Genomic DNA, 14,816 nt, shown 5'->3' on the forward strand with positions numbered 1-14,816 from the left:
CTTAGTACAACTGAGGTCTCGATTGAAGCATAGAGGAGATCGGGCCTTCGCAGTTGCAGTGCCTAGACTCTGGAATAACTTGCCAGTTGATATTCGTACTTCAGAGTCTATTCAGTCTTTCAAATCGTGTCTTTAAACTCACTTTTTTTTACGTTGGCTTTTAATTCAAGTTCACTTTGAGTACCATCAGACTTGTTTTATGTTTGTTATGTTTGTTTTGTTTTTATGTTACATGTTGTCATTTCTTCATCTCATTTATCTGTATTTGTTTTTCTATTGTTTTCTCATGTTCTTAACTAATTGTGAAGCACTTTGGTCAATGCTGTTGCATTTAAATGTGCTATAGAAATACATTTGATTTGATTTTTGATATTTTAGTATCAATGAACACTGAATGAGATAAAAAGTAGCAGAAAAAACAACATCTCCAACTGTATAGCTGAGCTAGAAAGCCTGTGGCAGGCTCTAAACACTTAAGCAACACTCAAACACCTTAATGCTTAATGTTTCAGTCGGTAGCTGCTCATAGATATATACATATCTATGTATATTAACATCATAACTCAGTTAGTTTTCTTTATTTAAAATTGTTTGTGTGTGTAGCACTTGGCACCTTTTATAATAGTAAGAAATTATGAGTTGGTTCATTACATTTTGAGTTAAATATATTTTCTCTCCAACAAACTTAAAAGGCAAAAGAACTTTACATATGTTTTTTTTGGATTAGTAATAATACTTTATCATATTAAATAATAATAATAACTATTATTATATTTAAGTAATGTTAAGTTTATCAAAGTATTTGATAAAGTTAAAAAAAACGACCACAGCTTTCTTAAAACAGATTTACAACCATTTTTTGGGTACCAGGTAACTAAAAGTAAATATGCACAGTGGCCTAAACCAACAAAGTTATTTACTGACACAGTGTAGTAAATAATTACACAACAAAGAATCCCTGTGTGCCCTGATTCCCCTTCCGTGTCTCCGTTCCTGTGATACTTGTGCTCACTGCTCTCTGCTGAAAACACTGACGCAACAATCCAGCGTCGAGGAGAGCTCAGCCACACTGCAATGTACATCCCTCGACAATCCTGATCAGCTGCAGGTGTGTGTGATCATCCTCCTCAGGTGTGGCCAGTGTCCCAACTGGACACACCCACCAGGCCTGACGGTGCCTGTAAACCGGACCTCCGGAACACACACCCACCCACACACAAACATCTATACACACAAACCTGAAAACCAGGGACACAAGCCACAAACCAGTAAATATATAAACAAGTGCAAAACTGCTCATAGACCCTGGGTCACTCAGACCGAGGTCCTTGACAATTTGTATCCCAGACATTCAGACCTGTAGATACTGTACCCTGATATGGATGACTAGGAAGTATTTCAAGATTTATTAATAAATAAAATTAATTGAATAAAATATGTTTTTCTTTTTTAGTTTATTATACATTTATTATACTTATTGACTTTATAATTACTTTAATTTTCTTTTATTTATTTAGAAATTAATAATATAATTCATTATTTGATCATTCAAATAGCGGCAAAAACCCCACTATGTTTGCATACCATTAAAAGTATTACTTACAGCTGTAGCTACTGATCTTTGAGAAGTTAAAATGCAATACAACCTATAATTATCACAGTCTAATCTGCTAAACACATCTGTAATTCTAGACGTCAACCAGTCTTATTATTTAGTTATTTTAAGTTCCAGCTGTTCAGCATATCACTTTTTCCAGTGCTGTTGTAAGATATTTTTGTTTTATTATGTTGTAATTAATAAAGTTTTATTTTTATCAAATTTATTAATCAGCATTTGAACGAATGAGAGTCAAAGAAACATTAAAAACAATTGGTCTCAAAGGTCTGAAAAATAAAGCTGTAAATAAAAATCTGTAAACTTGTCATGACTGACCCCCTAAATGGTTGTTTTTACAGTATTCACATTTCTTTAGTGTTTTTGTTCAAAATGTTAATATAAGTTTGGGAATTTCTGGTACAGCATCAAATTTATTAGAAAATACAACTAATTAAGCCATTAATAAATTAAATAGAGTATTTTTAAGTAATTTGAAAGAGTTTTGCTATTTTCAGTTAAGTTTCTTTAACGAGAGTTTTAATAACTGCTAATAAAGCAGAAATTAATGTAGAGCTAAACATGAACCAACATGAGGGTTCATGTTCTTATATATTAAATCACGTTGTTATGTTTCATCATCTCTGCTCAGAAAAATTCAACAAGGAGTTTGGGAGGAAAGAGACTGGATTTTTAAAAATTTCCTAAACTTAAAAAACTCCAGTCACTTCCACCACGACCTGTGTGACTGAGAACCTACACAGACATGTCTCCTGAGGTCATTTCCTCAACTGTTTCTGTTCAGACATTTCTGGAGAGAAAACTGAGAAACAAAATGAATGAAGATGACAAGTTGTGGATCAGACTGACAGACTCAGCAGTAGAGGGCAGATATTTGTGGGTGGATGGTTCACCACTGTGTAAAAGGCTTGATTGTTGAGAAAACTTCAGGTTGCGCCACATTTGTGAAACAACTATTTTAACTACATCCTAAAATATCACCTCATCTCATGGGCAGTTCCTCATTTTGTTCTGCTTTAATACTTTTTATTTTTATGTTCCTTTTAACCGTCTGCAAATGTGATGCAACTCATAAAACTGTTGTTGCATTTGTATGCAAGAGATCAGCACAATGTACCACAGGGACAGACATTTCAACAATAAATAAAGAAACCTTGCTTCAGTTATAATAAAAGCTGTTATTCTGACAGGAGGAGCCAGACTGTAGATGATGCCTCCTCCTTCCTCTTTAGTCAACAGGAAGTTGTTGTTTTTTTAGCTGTAAAACAGAAGTTAGAAGGAGTAAGGAAGCAATTAGAGTGAGCATCAATGCTTAGCTACATCTATTTTCTATTAAATGTATAAAAATTTGAATCTATGATAAATAACAAAGGAAACAGAATTTCAACTCTTTGTTGTGTTTTGTGATTCAGAGACTGTTGGATTAAGTCTGAAGTCAGGATCTTGAAGTTTCAGCATGATGAGCCGTCCGCAGAGCTTCATAGAAGGTAAGAACATTAATGTGGTGGTAAAACAACAGGAAGGTGACGGAGCTTCAGTCAAATCTGAGTGATCATCATCAGACTTTTAATAAAAGTTATGATGTTTGTGCTGGAATAGAACAACATTATATGTATACGACTTAAAAATATGTTGAGCCCACATTCATTATTTAATTATATGAATTTTTAAAATCTTTTCATAAATCAGAAATGTAAGAATCAAAAGTAATTGATGAAGAAAGAGTTTTTAAAAGTTCTGCAAAATGAAGCTGTGAAGAGCAAAAACAAAAACAGGAACTGACCAAAAGGATGTGTGACATGTTAACATGTTTTAACTCAAGTGTTTCCTGTGCAAAGCATCTTAATCAACTTTAATGTTCTTGTATTGACACTCAGCTACAGTTCAGTGTGCTGTAATAGTACTAAAGTATTGTAACATGAGAAACTGTTTAAAACTGTTGTAACTGATAAATACACATTTTTCTGAACTCTCACATTGTGTCTCCTCTAAATGTTCATCAGGTGAAGCTCCTGACTCTCGGCATGCAAAATCAAACAGAAGGTCAAAGGTCACCGCAGAGAGAGTGGCACTGGTGGTTCTCTGTATCCTGCTGGCAGCTGCTCTCATCGTTATTTATCGTCTCTGTGAGTTTGTGTGATTTTGTTTTTCTTTCTTAACTTAAAAAAGATGCGTCCAACTTTTTCAGAGTTTTTCTTGTTTTTTGAAAAATCTTAATTTACAAAATCTGTTTCTTTCATTTTTAAATCAGCAGTTGAAAACACAAAGCTACAAAAATCCTTTCAGTGTAAACAAACCTCACTGACTGACTGGTTTGTTTGTTCTTTTTTAATCAGCGTTTGACAAAATTAGAACGAACAAAGAGCTCGAAAACCTGGAACATCACAAAATGAAGTGTGAAAGTAATCTGACAGGTAAGCATATACAGCTGATTGTTTCTAACCTTCAGTCTAAATCAAACTCATGACACACAGCTGAGTCGGTCTTTTTATTCCATGTAAATGATTATTGAAGATTTTTATTCAAACTTTAGATAAAAATAAATGATGAATGACTGACGACTGTTTTATTCTTTATTCTAACAGAGACTCTCTCTAAAATAAAACCATGCAGCACGGTGCAGCCGACCTGTCCAGGACCTAAAGTAATAAGTAAGTTATGGATTTTGTCTCTGAGTCACAAACTTCAAGATAAGTTTACACAAACATGAACAGTGATTTCTTCCACCTGACTGAAGTCGTTGCTGTAATCTCTTCAAAGATGATCCTTGTTATAAATGTGAAGAAGGCTGGGAGCAACATGGAGGAAAGTGCTATTACTTCTCCATCAGGAAATCATCCTGGGAACAGAGCAGAGATGAATGTAGAGCTAAAGGAGGAGACCTGGTTAAGATAGACAGCAGAGAGGAGCAGGTATGAAACACTGCTGCAGGTTCATGTTCTCACATGTTTTATCACATCTTTATGTTTCATCTTCTCAGCACAGAAAAGTCTAACAAGGTGATTTTCATCATATTTTCCTGATCAGAGTTTCCTGGAGAGAAAACTGAGAGATGTAATGACTGAAGCTGAGGACAAGTTCTGGATCGGACTGACAGACTCAGCAGTAGAGGGCAGATGGGTGTGGGTGGACGGATCACCACTGAATGAAAGGTTTGATTGTTGTGAAAATATATTTTTTTCATTTCCAGAATTAAAGTTACGGTTTTTATTGAACTTTTTCTTTTTGTTTTTAATCACTTAGGCTGCAGTTTTGGAGTGGCATAGACCCAGACAATTGGAAAGGGCACAATGGTGAACATCCTGATGGAGAGGACTGTGTGAGGATGGGAGAAAAAGGTGGAGCTGATGATCTGAAGTGTTGGTTTGATGCATTTTGCTCAAAGCCTCACAGAAGTATTTGTGAGAAAGCAGCAGTAAAAGGACAGATTAAAAATGTATGTGACTGAAACTCAGTCTATTAAACACCAGAGTGGAGTGATGCCGTAACGTCACAAACAAAAAAAATTAATATATTAAAAAAATGCAACATTTTGCATCTGATCATTTTTTTTCCTTTTTGATCTGATTAATATAAACATGAAATGTGGGAGCACTTCTAAAATTCATTTAAGTGTTTTCAAATGCTATTTGTGTTATTTAGAAATATCCCAAAACATTTTAGACTCCCCTGAATGAATGAATACTTCACTCAACTAGAGAAGAAACTATGAATTAATTATTATCAGTTTTGCAGGAGAAAGGACGAAAGGAAGGAACGTTGTGTTAAAATAGAGCAAGTAATAGATGTTAGTGTGAATAAAAGGAGTAACTGAGCATTTCAGTGTTTGATATTTTATCTGGATACAACTGATTAGTCTGACACTTGGTAGAAGTGTTAATTACTAATAAACAGAGAAACACTTAAATTGACAGTTTATGGACTTTGCCTTGTATTGCTCAAAGACGTGAACAAACAAGCAAACAAATAAAAAGTATTTTGACAAACTTAAATTAGTAGCAGCATTTCTTGTCATAAATCATGACCTATGTGGAGTTTAGCAGGAAATATTTGCTCTTTAGAGAACCATCAACCATCATTCAAAAAAAGTGCGCAGCTGGCTAATATTACAGCTCAGCTGAGGGGGACACCATCAATGTTTACATCCTGTCACACCATCAGGGGCATGACCTTCACCTCACATGTAGAAATGTAGGCAATTCCACTACAGCACTACAGTCTAGAGGAACGGCATCTGTTGGTTTAATTTTCTGATTCTGCTGCTTTATATTGAACGGATGTTAATGTTACTGTGTCCACGTTCTGCACTTTCCTGAACTCTTACATCTGTATCTCCTCTAAATGTTAATTAGGTGAAACTCTTGATGCTCTTTAGTTAAAACTAGAGGGTCAGAGATGGTAAATAAGACCAGTGAGCCTTTTTCTGCTTGATAAGTGGATCACTGCTGGTTTTCCCACACTGTAATAGGCATCACCTGAGGTTATGTGAAATCCACAAAATGTTTCACTGTCCTATTTTAATGAAACTCTCGCTAATTGATGTGTACTTTTAAGGCTAACACACACACACACAGAGAAATCCATACTGATTTAGACTGAAGATCCAAGTCTGCCAAAATTTGCATTGTACCTGTCGTCTATGTTTACCTGTGAAATTTGTATTAGGATCTTTGAGGTTTTCGAGCGTTTCTTTGGTTCTCGTGTTCAAACGCTGATTCATTAAAATGGAGAAATAAATACTTTGTGGATTAAAACAGATAAAGAATATTTTACAACAGCTCTGTCAGCAAGAAACACAGCAGGTGAAAATATAAACGAACAACAGTGAGTCACTTCTGACACTTTCTGCCTCTGCTCTGTGTTCCAGATATAGTGGGTGCAAATATGTGTAGTGTAAGCAGATAAAACTTTAATAACAGTAGGCTGTTTTTCATGTAATAGTAACATATAACAGATCATTACCCAAAGCTGTACATAATAATAAATAATAATATATGTTTGTAAAAACCTAAAATGTTGTCATTTGGGCACTTGAGGGCAGCAGCAGATAGCTTTTGTTGTTCTTTCCAAGTTTTTGGATTTCATGATGATTATTTTTCCTGTTTGCTTCCTGTTTTTATTCAGATACTGAAAAGAGAGACTTAATAAAACATCAAAACAAATCATAATAGTTTAAACCCTTATTGTTAATGTTCTGTTTGTCATTTACTTTAGTGTTTATCACAACTTTGAAGGAAACCACAAACTCACAGAGATGTAAAGAATAATGAGAGCAGCTGTAAAGAGAGGATAGAGAACCAGCAGGACAATTCTCTCTGAGGTGACCTTTGACCCTCTGTTTGATTTTGCATGTTGAGAGTCAGGAGCTTCACCTGATGAACATTAAGACGAGACATGGAGATTAGAAAAGGGCAGAAGTTGAAGACAATAACATTTGTGTCATATAAAGCAGTCAGAGTCTTTTCAGCTTTTCTGACATCATCTCAGTGACATAAAACAAACACACTGAACAGTTTCTTTTTATTGAATCACAATTTCATGATTCTGAGTCATTGACCAAGACTTTTGGGGAACTGAATTCTTGTTTATTATTTGATGATCTGTTCGGTTCCTAATTTATTTATTTACCCTACCCTGACACACACACACACACACACACACACACACACACACACACACACACACCGTGTTAAATTGATTTTTTTTAAAGTGTCTCTTCTGTTGGTTAACAAGTTTTCTAGTTCCTTTAAGTTTATTTTTTAACTAAACTTTTTGTTATAAAAAATATTTGAGTGTTTCCACAGCACAGGTACAACTGCAACTTCAAAAAATCAATAATATTTTATCAAATTAAATATAATTCTGTTTTCGGTGTTTTCTTTTATAGTTTTTTACAGACGCTAGGACACATTTCTCAATACTTAGGTCACTTTTGCAAAACTCTTCACACAATTCTCCTAACTGACCTTCAGCTTGGCAAAGCAGTTCATTTCACATTCAATATGCACTACAACTACCAAAACACTTTATTCAGGTCTCAAATAAACTCATTCTTCCAGAACACTAGCAAAGGTTGACAGCCGACAAACACACTTTGTCACCCACAAAACAATGACCTAAAAAACACTAACAACATGTAGCATTACACAGTGTTTTCTTGTGTAAAACAAGGACACATCTCCGTTTATAATTTCAATATATGTTACTGGAATGAATCAGACATCATGCAGAATTCGTTAATATTTGTTTATGTATTTTTATTTTTTTGCACTAAATAATCCCAAAATACAAGAATTTGTATACACACCATCCACTGATACACATACAATAGTAATGCTAATCTGCTCGGTCTTCTCCATTTGGCCACAGGTTCTCATCCACATCACATCTTATGTCATCTAGGGCAATACACCTAGGAAAGAATCTTCTGGCATGCCTGATCCATCCCTGGCAATCTTCTGCTGATATCTCCAGGCATCCAGCATTCATTGCATCCAGGAGGGACATTTGATCATGTGGATGATGGTCGTAAACCTTCCACCGCCATGAGGAAAAGAATTCCTCTATGGGGTTGAGGAATGGAGAGTAAGGTGGGAGGAAAAGAGTCTCCATTCTGGGATGGGCTGCAAACCACTCGGTGACTGCACGGGAGCGATGAAATGCCACATTGTCCCATACAATTATAAATGTTGGCTGATTCCTTCTCTCCGCATCCCTTTCCTCACCTAGCACAACCCTTCCATAGAGATCATGCAGGAACGCAAGGAGCCGTTCAGTGTTGTATGGCCCAATTAGTGGTCTGTGTAACAGCAGTCCATCAGTGGATATTGCTGCGCACATTGTGATGTTGGCACCCCTCTGGCCCGGGACATTCACTGTGGCTCTCTTCCCAATCACATTCCTCCCTTGTCACCGTGCTTTGGCCAAGTTGAAACCTGCCTCATACACAAAGATGAAAATGTGGTGTGTTCGCCTGCCTTCAATCTCCATGACTCTCTAACATAAATCCACAAGGCAACATAAGCTGTTACAGTAGTAAATTTGTAAAAATTGTCTTTGTGTGTGTTTGGTTTTGTTCAAAAACAGATCTGTATTTTATTTTGATCTTACCTGGACATACTGGTTCCTGAGTTGCTTGACATGTTCAGAGTTCCTTTCAAAAGGCACAGTGTACAACTGTTTCATCCTGACCTGATGTTTTTTCAGGACTCTAGAAATTGTTGTTATGCTTACACTGTGAATATTTGCGAAAGTAACGTTGTCTGCCAAGACTCTGTGTCTAATTTCAGTGAGTTTTATCCCATTGTTTCTGATGACCATATCAACAATGGCAGTTTCCTGCACATCAGTGAACATCCGTCCTCTCCCTCCTGTGTGAGGTAACCGTTGAGTCCTAAGCAGAAATGCAACAACAATTACACAAAAGCTTATTTGCTTCTGAAATGTGCAAATGCCCTTGCAGAATACAAGTTACCTGTTGGTTTGCCGGAAAACTCTAACAATAGATGCCACTGTAGAGCGTTGCAGATTTGGCTGCACTCTCTGACCAGCCTCTCTCATTGAGTGACCATGATTTACTACATGATCAATTACAGTAGCTCTGATCTCATCTGAGACTACAGCTCTTGATCTTCCTCTTATTCTTCTTCCACCACGCATACGTATTCCTCGCCCCCTCCCAGCCACTCTTCTTCCTCTTTCAGCCACTTCTCCATTTCTAGCTGGGTCCATGTTTACATCACAAAACAAACCTATTCAGCAGTTGTCTCCTTTTGTAATGAAATTGAAGGAGTAACACCTGTGTAGATGTTCATCTACAATGAGAATCAGCTGTGGCTGGTTAAACTGCATTTTTAGATTTAAAACATGTTTCAATAAAATATTGCTGTTGAATTTTGCTGTCTTATTCAGTTTTGCATTATGTTATTGTTTTGACCATAAGTTTAACAGTTTTGCAAACAGTATGTAAGTACATGCAAAATGTCCTGTACGTGCAAAGATTTTTGGCAGTTGTTGTGTCTGAGTGAGAAAATAATTCATGAAATTTGAGAGATGTAGTCATTGAATGCATTTTGTGCCAAAACAATGATAACTGATCCTCAGTTTAGCCCACATAGACTTCTGTTGTGCTCACTGTGTGAGGAGTTTTGCAAAAGTGACCTACGTATTGAGAAATGTGTCCTAGCGTCTGTAAAAAACTGTAAGCAAAGATTATTCGCTTTTACAAGAAAACTACAATGTTTTGCTGATTGGGTGAAGAGTTTTCTTATTTGTGTGTAGAGTTTTGCAAAAAATAGCCAATAGTTACAAAAAATGTGCTCAAGCCATCAGAAAAAACTGTAATAAGCACACAATGCACCAACTACACACTGATGGTATGAATAAAAAACACATCTGGCTTTTTCTTTCTCTGTGCACAAGGTAGGCTATGTCAATTTGAGCTCATACTTTTGTCATAGATCCGTAAGCATAGAGGGATCCAAACTTCAAGTACTGGTGTTTACTGGTGAAGCAATTTTATTTTCTAGGCACCTTCAACTGTCACATGTTTCTGTCTGTGAGATAGAGCAGGGAAGGGCATAGGTAGTACAAGCAACCATCAAGGGAATACCGTTTGCTTTTATGAATGTATACGCCCATAACTCAGCTGCAGAGGTGAAACGTCTTCAAGCAACTTAAACAAGTCCAGTCACTTTTCTTTCCAAGCTCCTTAGACGACTAATCAAATACTTGCGGGCCAGGACAAATAGCTGTGGGTGGGTCTGCTTGACTGGACCACCACTGCAGTGGGCAGTCTGTCTCACTGATGGTGGATTCCGCTCTGTACAAACTGGCCCTGAAGCCAGTCATTTCATCAAGTTTGGGCTGCCAACACCTTTTGTTGGTACTCAAATTGCTAGCGCTAACAGCTCCCACAGTTTCTGTGCTCGCTGCAACATATTTTGCATTTAGATGGTACTGTAAGGTGGAAGTGCTTCAGTGGTTTGCAAAATCCTTTTTGCACAGTTTGCACAAAACCACGCTTTTATCAAAGCTTCCATCGGTTATTATTTTGAAATGAAATTTGCCTCCGATCAGTCCTAGCAACACGCTTTCTTCTGATTCTTCCATTTTTGTAGCAGTGTGCATCAGTGCAATCGGTATGCCAGAAAATCGTGCACTGACAAAAGTTCTCCTTTGCTTGGAATGCAAAGTTTGATTAAATTTTTTCTAACACGTTATTGTTTTTCAAATTAATTAATTGCAATCAGCGGTTAAATTCTCACGCCTAATATATATGACCTTAAGCTCAGTAAAGCGCCACTCCGACATCCAAACACATCTGTTCTCTGAGTGGATTGTTAAATTTATGACTGGCATGACATTGACCAATCAGCTGAAAGGAAGAAAATAATGGCCAAAATTCATACTTGCAAGTTGAACCTTAGACACAAGCGAGGGAACTTGAGCGCAGAATTTTACACGAAGTTTTTTGCTTTGTATGTGTATTACGGCCCAAGCCGTGTAAAGAGATCTTAATTAAAAAAAAATATTTGTGACTTGTATAATTGTTTACAAACACAAATCTTTTATACACATACATATTCTCATCTATGGATGCACAAACATAAAATTTTCACATATTTTTGTTTACAAGGTTACAAAACTTACAAGTACAAAATATTTATCACCACAATTTGAGGCCATATAAATGCTTTCATACAACATATTTTGCAACACAGAAATAACTGAAGAAAAAAACAGTCCCTTCTGTTGACTAGTGGTATGGGTTTTTTTGTTTGTTCTTTACTTGGTTCAGTCTAAATGCATGTTTCCCACGAGGAGTTCAACATTAGTAAGGTATCCCATATATCAGGAAGTGATGTGGTGATGGTGTGAAAGATTATTGTTTTTTCTGTTTTTTGGGGGCAATCGTGGCTCAAGAGTTGGCAGTTTATCTTGTAATTGGAAGGTTGCCGGTTCGAGCCCCAGCTCCGACAGTCTCGGTCGTTGTGTCCTTGGGCAATACACTTCACCCGTTGCCTACTGGTGGTGGTCAGAGGGCCCGGTGGCGCCAGTGTCCAGCAGCCTCGCCTCTGTCAGTGCGCCCCAGGGCAGCTGTGGCTACAACGTAGCTTGCCATCACCAGTGTGTGAATGGGTGTGAATGGGTGGTAGTGTAAAGCGCTTTGGGGTCCTTAGGGACTAAGTAAAGTGCTATACAAATACAGGCCATTTACCATTCTCAGCACAGAAAGGGAAGTGAATTACCACTAGTTTAAAAAAAAAAAGGGAGATTCTGAGGAAGCGTGGTGGTTTATAAGCCCTCCTCATTTTTTCAATGTTGTCTGTTGTCAGTGATGCTGACAAAGCTGTAAAATGTCTGAATGTCTGCAGTACTTTGCTCTGGAGACTGTAATCTTTTGTATTTGTGTATCTATGAGAGAAAAGTTTGTAAGAAAAATCTTTGAAAATCTTTTCATTCAGTTTGCTGCATTTTAGTTTAATGTGAATATAGTGAAGTTATAAACTCACATTTTACCAGCAGCCATCAGTATTCACACCACACTGGTCTGTAATCTAGCTTTGTGTTTTTGTTGCAGAGGCTGTTACTCTGAAGTTAAAAACCTGAACTGTGACTTCCCACAGCAGAGCTGCCTGGTAAGTAAAGAGCAGTAATTAATAAACACGAGTATGAACTATGAGTCCAGTCAGCATCCATTATGAGAATGCTATTATGTCTCTCACTGCTGTTGTTGTGTTTGTTAATTGCTGAGAGAAATAAACTGAAGAGAAGATTTGCCTTTTTACTGTAGAGTCAAAGCGAGGAAGAGACTCTGAAGTCCGTCATCTCCTTATTTGTATGTGTGTGTTTGTGCATTTTCTTTGTGTAACTACTTCATACTCTGCAGGCGTATTGCTGACGAGGAAGTGTAGTGTCTGCTTTGAGCTTGCTTGTGAAGTCCTCAGTTAAATTTTACTAACTTTTAGCTGAGTTAGTGGTCTGTGAGTCATTAGGAAAAATCAGGTAATATATATGCTATTTAAAGGAAGCTAAAACTGTTACATTGCTCTTAAACTATTTTTAATAAAAAAAGCTTAAACAAAAGCAAAGCATAAAGAAAAACTTATTCATGGCTTCATCCCCTCTAGACTGGATTACTGCAATTCTGTGCATCTTTTAACAGGTGCTAGATTATATGAACAAATCACTCCAGTTTCAGCAAATTTTTGAGCCCTAAACCAACAAAGTTATTTACTGACACAGTGTAGTAAATAATTACACAACAAAGAATCCCTGTGTGGCCTGATTCCCCTTCTGTGTCTCCGTTCCCGTGATACTTGTGCTCACTGGTCTCTGCTGAAAACACTGACGCAACAATCCAGCGTCGAGGAGAGCTCAGCCACACTGCTATGTACCTCCCTCGACAATCCTGATCAGCTGCAGGTGTGTGTGATCATCCTCCTCAGGTGTGGCCAGTGTCCCAACTGGACACACCCACCAGGCCTGACGGTGCCTGTAAACCGGACCTCCGGAACACACACCCTCCCACACACAAACATCTATACACACAAACCTGAAAACCAGGGACACAAGCCACAAACCAGTAAATATATAAACAAGTGCAAAACTGCTCATCGACCCTGGGTCACTCAGACCGAGGTCCTTGACAATTTGTATCCCAGACATTCAGACCTGTAGATACTGTACCCTGATATGGATGACTAGGAAGCATTTCAAGATTTATTAATAAATAAAATTAATTGAATAAAATATGTTTTTCTTTTTTAGTTTATTATACATTTATTATACTTATTGACTTTATAATTACTTTAATTTTCTTTTATTTATTTAGAAATTAATAATATAATTCATTATTTGATCATTCAAATAGCGGCAAAAACCCCACTATGTTTGCATACCATTAAAAGTATTACTTACAGCTGTAGCTACTGATCTTTGAGAAGTTAAAATGCAATACAACCTATAATTATCACAGTCTAATCTGCTAAACACATCTATAATTCTAGACGTCAACCAGTCTTATTATTTAGTTATTTTAAGTTCCAGCTGATCAGCATATCACTTTTTCCAGTGCTGTTGTAAGATATTTTTGTTTTATTATGTTGTAATTAATAAAGTTTTATTTTTATCAAATTTATTAATCAGCATTTGAACGAATGAGAGTCAAAGAAACATTAAAAACAATTGGTCTCAAAGGTCTGAAAAATAAAGCTGTAAATAAAAATCTGTAAACTTGTCATGACTGACCCCCTAAATGGTTGTTTTTACAGTATTCACATTTCTTTAGTGTTTTTGTTCAAAATGTTAATATAAGTTTGGGAATTTCTGGTACAGCATCAAATTTATTAGAAAATACAACTAATTAAGCCATTAATAAATTAAATAGAGTATTTTTAAGTAATTTGAAAGAGTTTTGCTATTTTCAGTTAAGTTTCTTTAACGAGAGTTTTAATAACTGCTAATAAAGCAGAAATTAATGTAGAGCTAAACATGAACCAACATGAGGGTTCATGTTCTTATATATTAAATCACGTTGTTATGTTTCATCATCTCTGCTCAGAAAAATTCAACAAGGAGTTTGGGAGGAAAGAGACTGGATTTTTAAAAATTTCCTAAACTTAAAAAACTCCAGTCACTTCCACCATGACCTGTGTGACTGAGAACCTACACAGACATGTCTCCTGAGGTCATTTCCTCAACTGTTTCTGTTCAGAAATTTCTGGAGAGAAAACTGAGAAACAAAATGAATGAAGATGACAAGTTGTGGATCAGACTGACAGACTCAGCAGTAGAGGGCAGATATTTGTGGGTGGATGGTTCACCACTGTGTAAAAGGCTTGATTGTTGAGAAAACTTTAGGTTGCGCCACATTTGTGAAATAACTATTTTAACTACATCCTAAAATATCACCTCATCTCATGGGCAGTTCCTCATTTTGTTCTGCTTTAATACTTTTTATTTTTATGTTCCTTTTAACCGCCTGCAAATCTGATGCAACTCATAAAACTGTTGTTGCATTTGTATGCAAGAGATCAGCACAATGTACCACAGTGACAGACATTTCAACAATAAATAAAGAAACCTTGCTTCAGTTATAATAAAAGCAGTTATTCTGACAGGAGGAGCCAGACTGTAGATGATGCCTCCTCCTTCCTCTTTAGTCAACAGGAAGTTCTTGTTTTTTTAGCTGTAAAAC

At 36.6% G+C, this 14,816-nt stretch overlaps 1 protein-coding gene across 3 annotated transcripts; it reads left to right on the plus strand.

Annotated features, from left to right (window-relative positions):
* Nucleotides 1-2,864: 2,864 nt before the first annotated feature.
* Nucleotides 2,865-5,607, plus strand: LOC109196563 (hepatic lectin-like). Of its 3 annotated transcripts, XM_019350751.2 has the most exons (8): nucleotides 2,865-2,913; nucleotides 3,028-3,102; nucleotides 3,619-3,741; nucleotides 3,952-4,029; nucleotides 4,201-4,266; nucleotides 4,376-4,527; nucleotides 4,643-4,767; nucleotides 4,859-5,607. In XM_019350751.2, the coding sequence occupies exons 2-8, from the start codon at nucleotides 3,072-3,074 to the stop codon at nucleotides 5,061-5,063; spliced, it is 780 nt and encodes a 259-aa protein (XP_019206296.1). In that variant the 5' UTR covers nucleotides 2,865-2,913; nucleotides 3,028-3,071; the 3' UTR covers nucleotides 5,064-5,607. The 3 variants fall into 3 exon arrangements, with proteins under 3 accessions (XP_019206296.1, XP_019206295.1, XP_025758280.1); XM_019350750.2 differs by lacking the exon at nucleotides 2,865-2,913 and having other exon boundaries at nucleotides 2,920-3,102; XM_025902495.1 differs by lacking the exons at nucleotides 2,865-2,913; nucleotides 4,201-4,266 and having other exon boundaries at nucleotides 2,920-3,102.
* Nucleotides 5,608-14,816: the final 9,209 nt, after the last annotated feature.

The sequence above is a fragment of the Oreochromis niloticus genome, linkage group LG22 (assembly GCF_001858045.2).
Source record: "Oreochromis niloticus isolate F11D_XX linkage group LG22, O_niloticus_UMD_NMBU, whole genome shotgun sequence".
Classification (NCBI taxonomy): Eukaryota; Metazoa; Chordata; class Actinopteri; order Cichliformes; family Cichlidae; genus Oreochromis; species Oreochromis niloticus.

Excerpts from the sequence above, each read along its gene's own strand:
- LOC109196563 (XM_019350751.2), top strand. The coding sequence starts at position 3,072 with ATGATGAGCCGTCCGCAGAGCTTCATAGAAG. Across the intron at positions 4,528-4,642 it reads TAGACAGCAGAGAGGAGCAG|AGTTTCCTGGAGAGAAAACT; the intron begins GTATGAAACACT and ends TTTCCTGATCAG. Across the intron at positions 4,768-4,858 it reads GGATCACCACTGAATGAAAG|GCTGCAGTTTTGGAGTGGCA; the intron begins GTTTGATTGTTG and ends TTAATCACTTAG.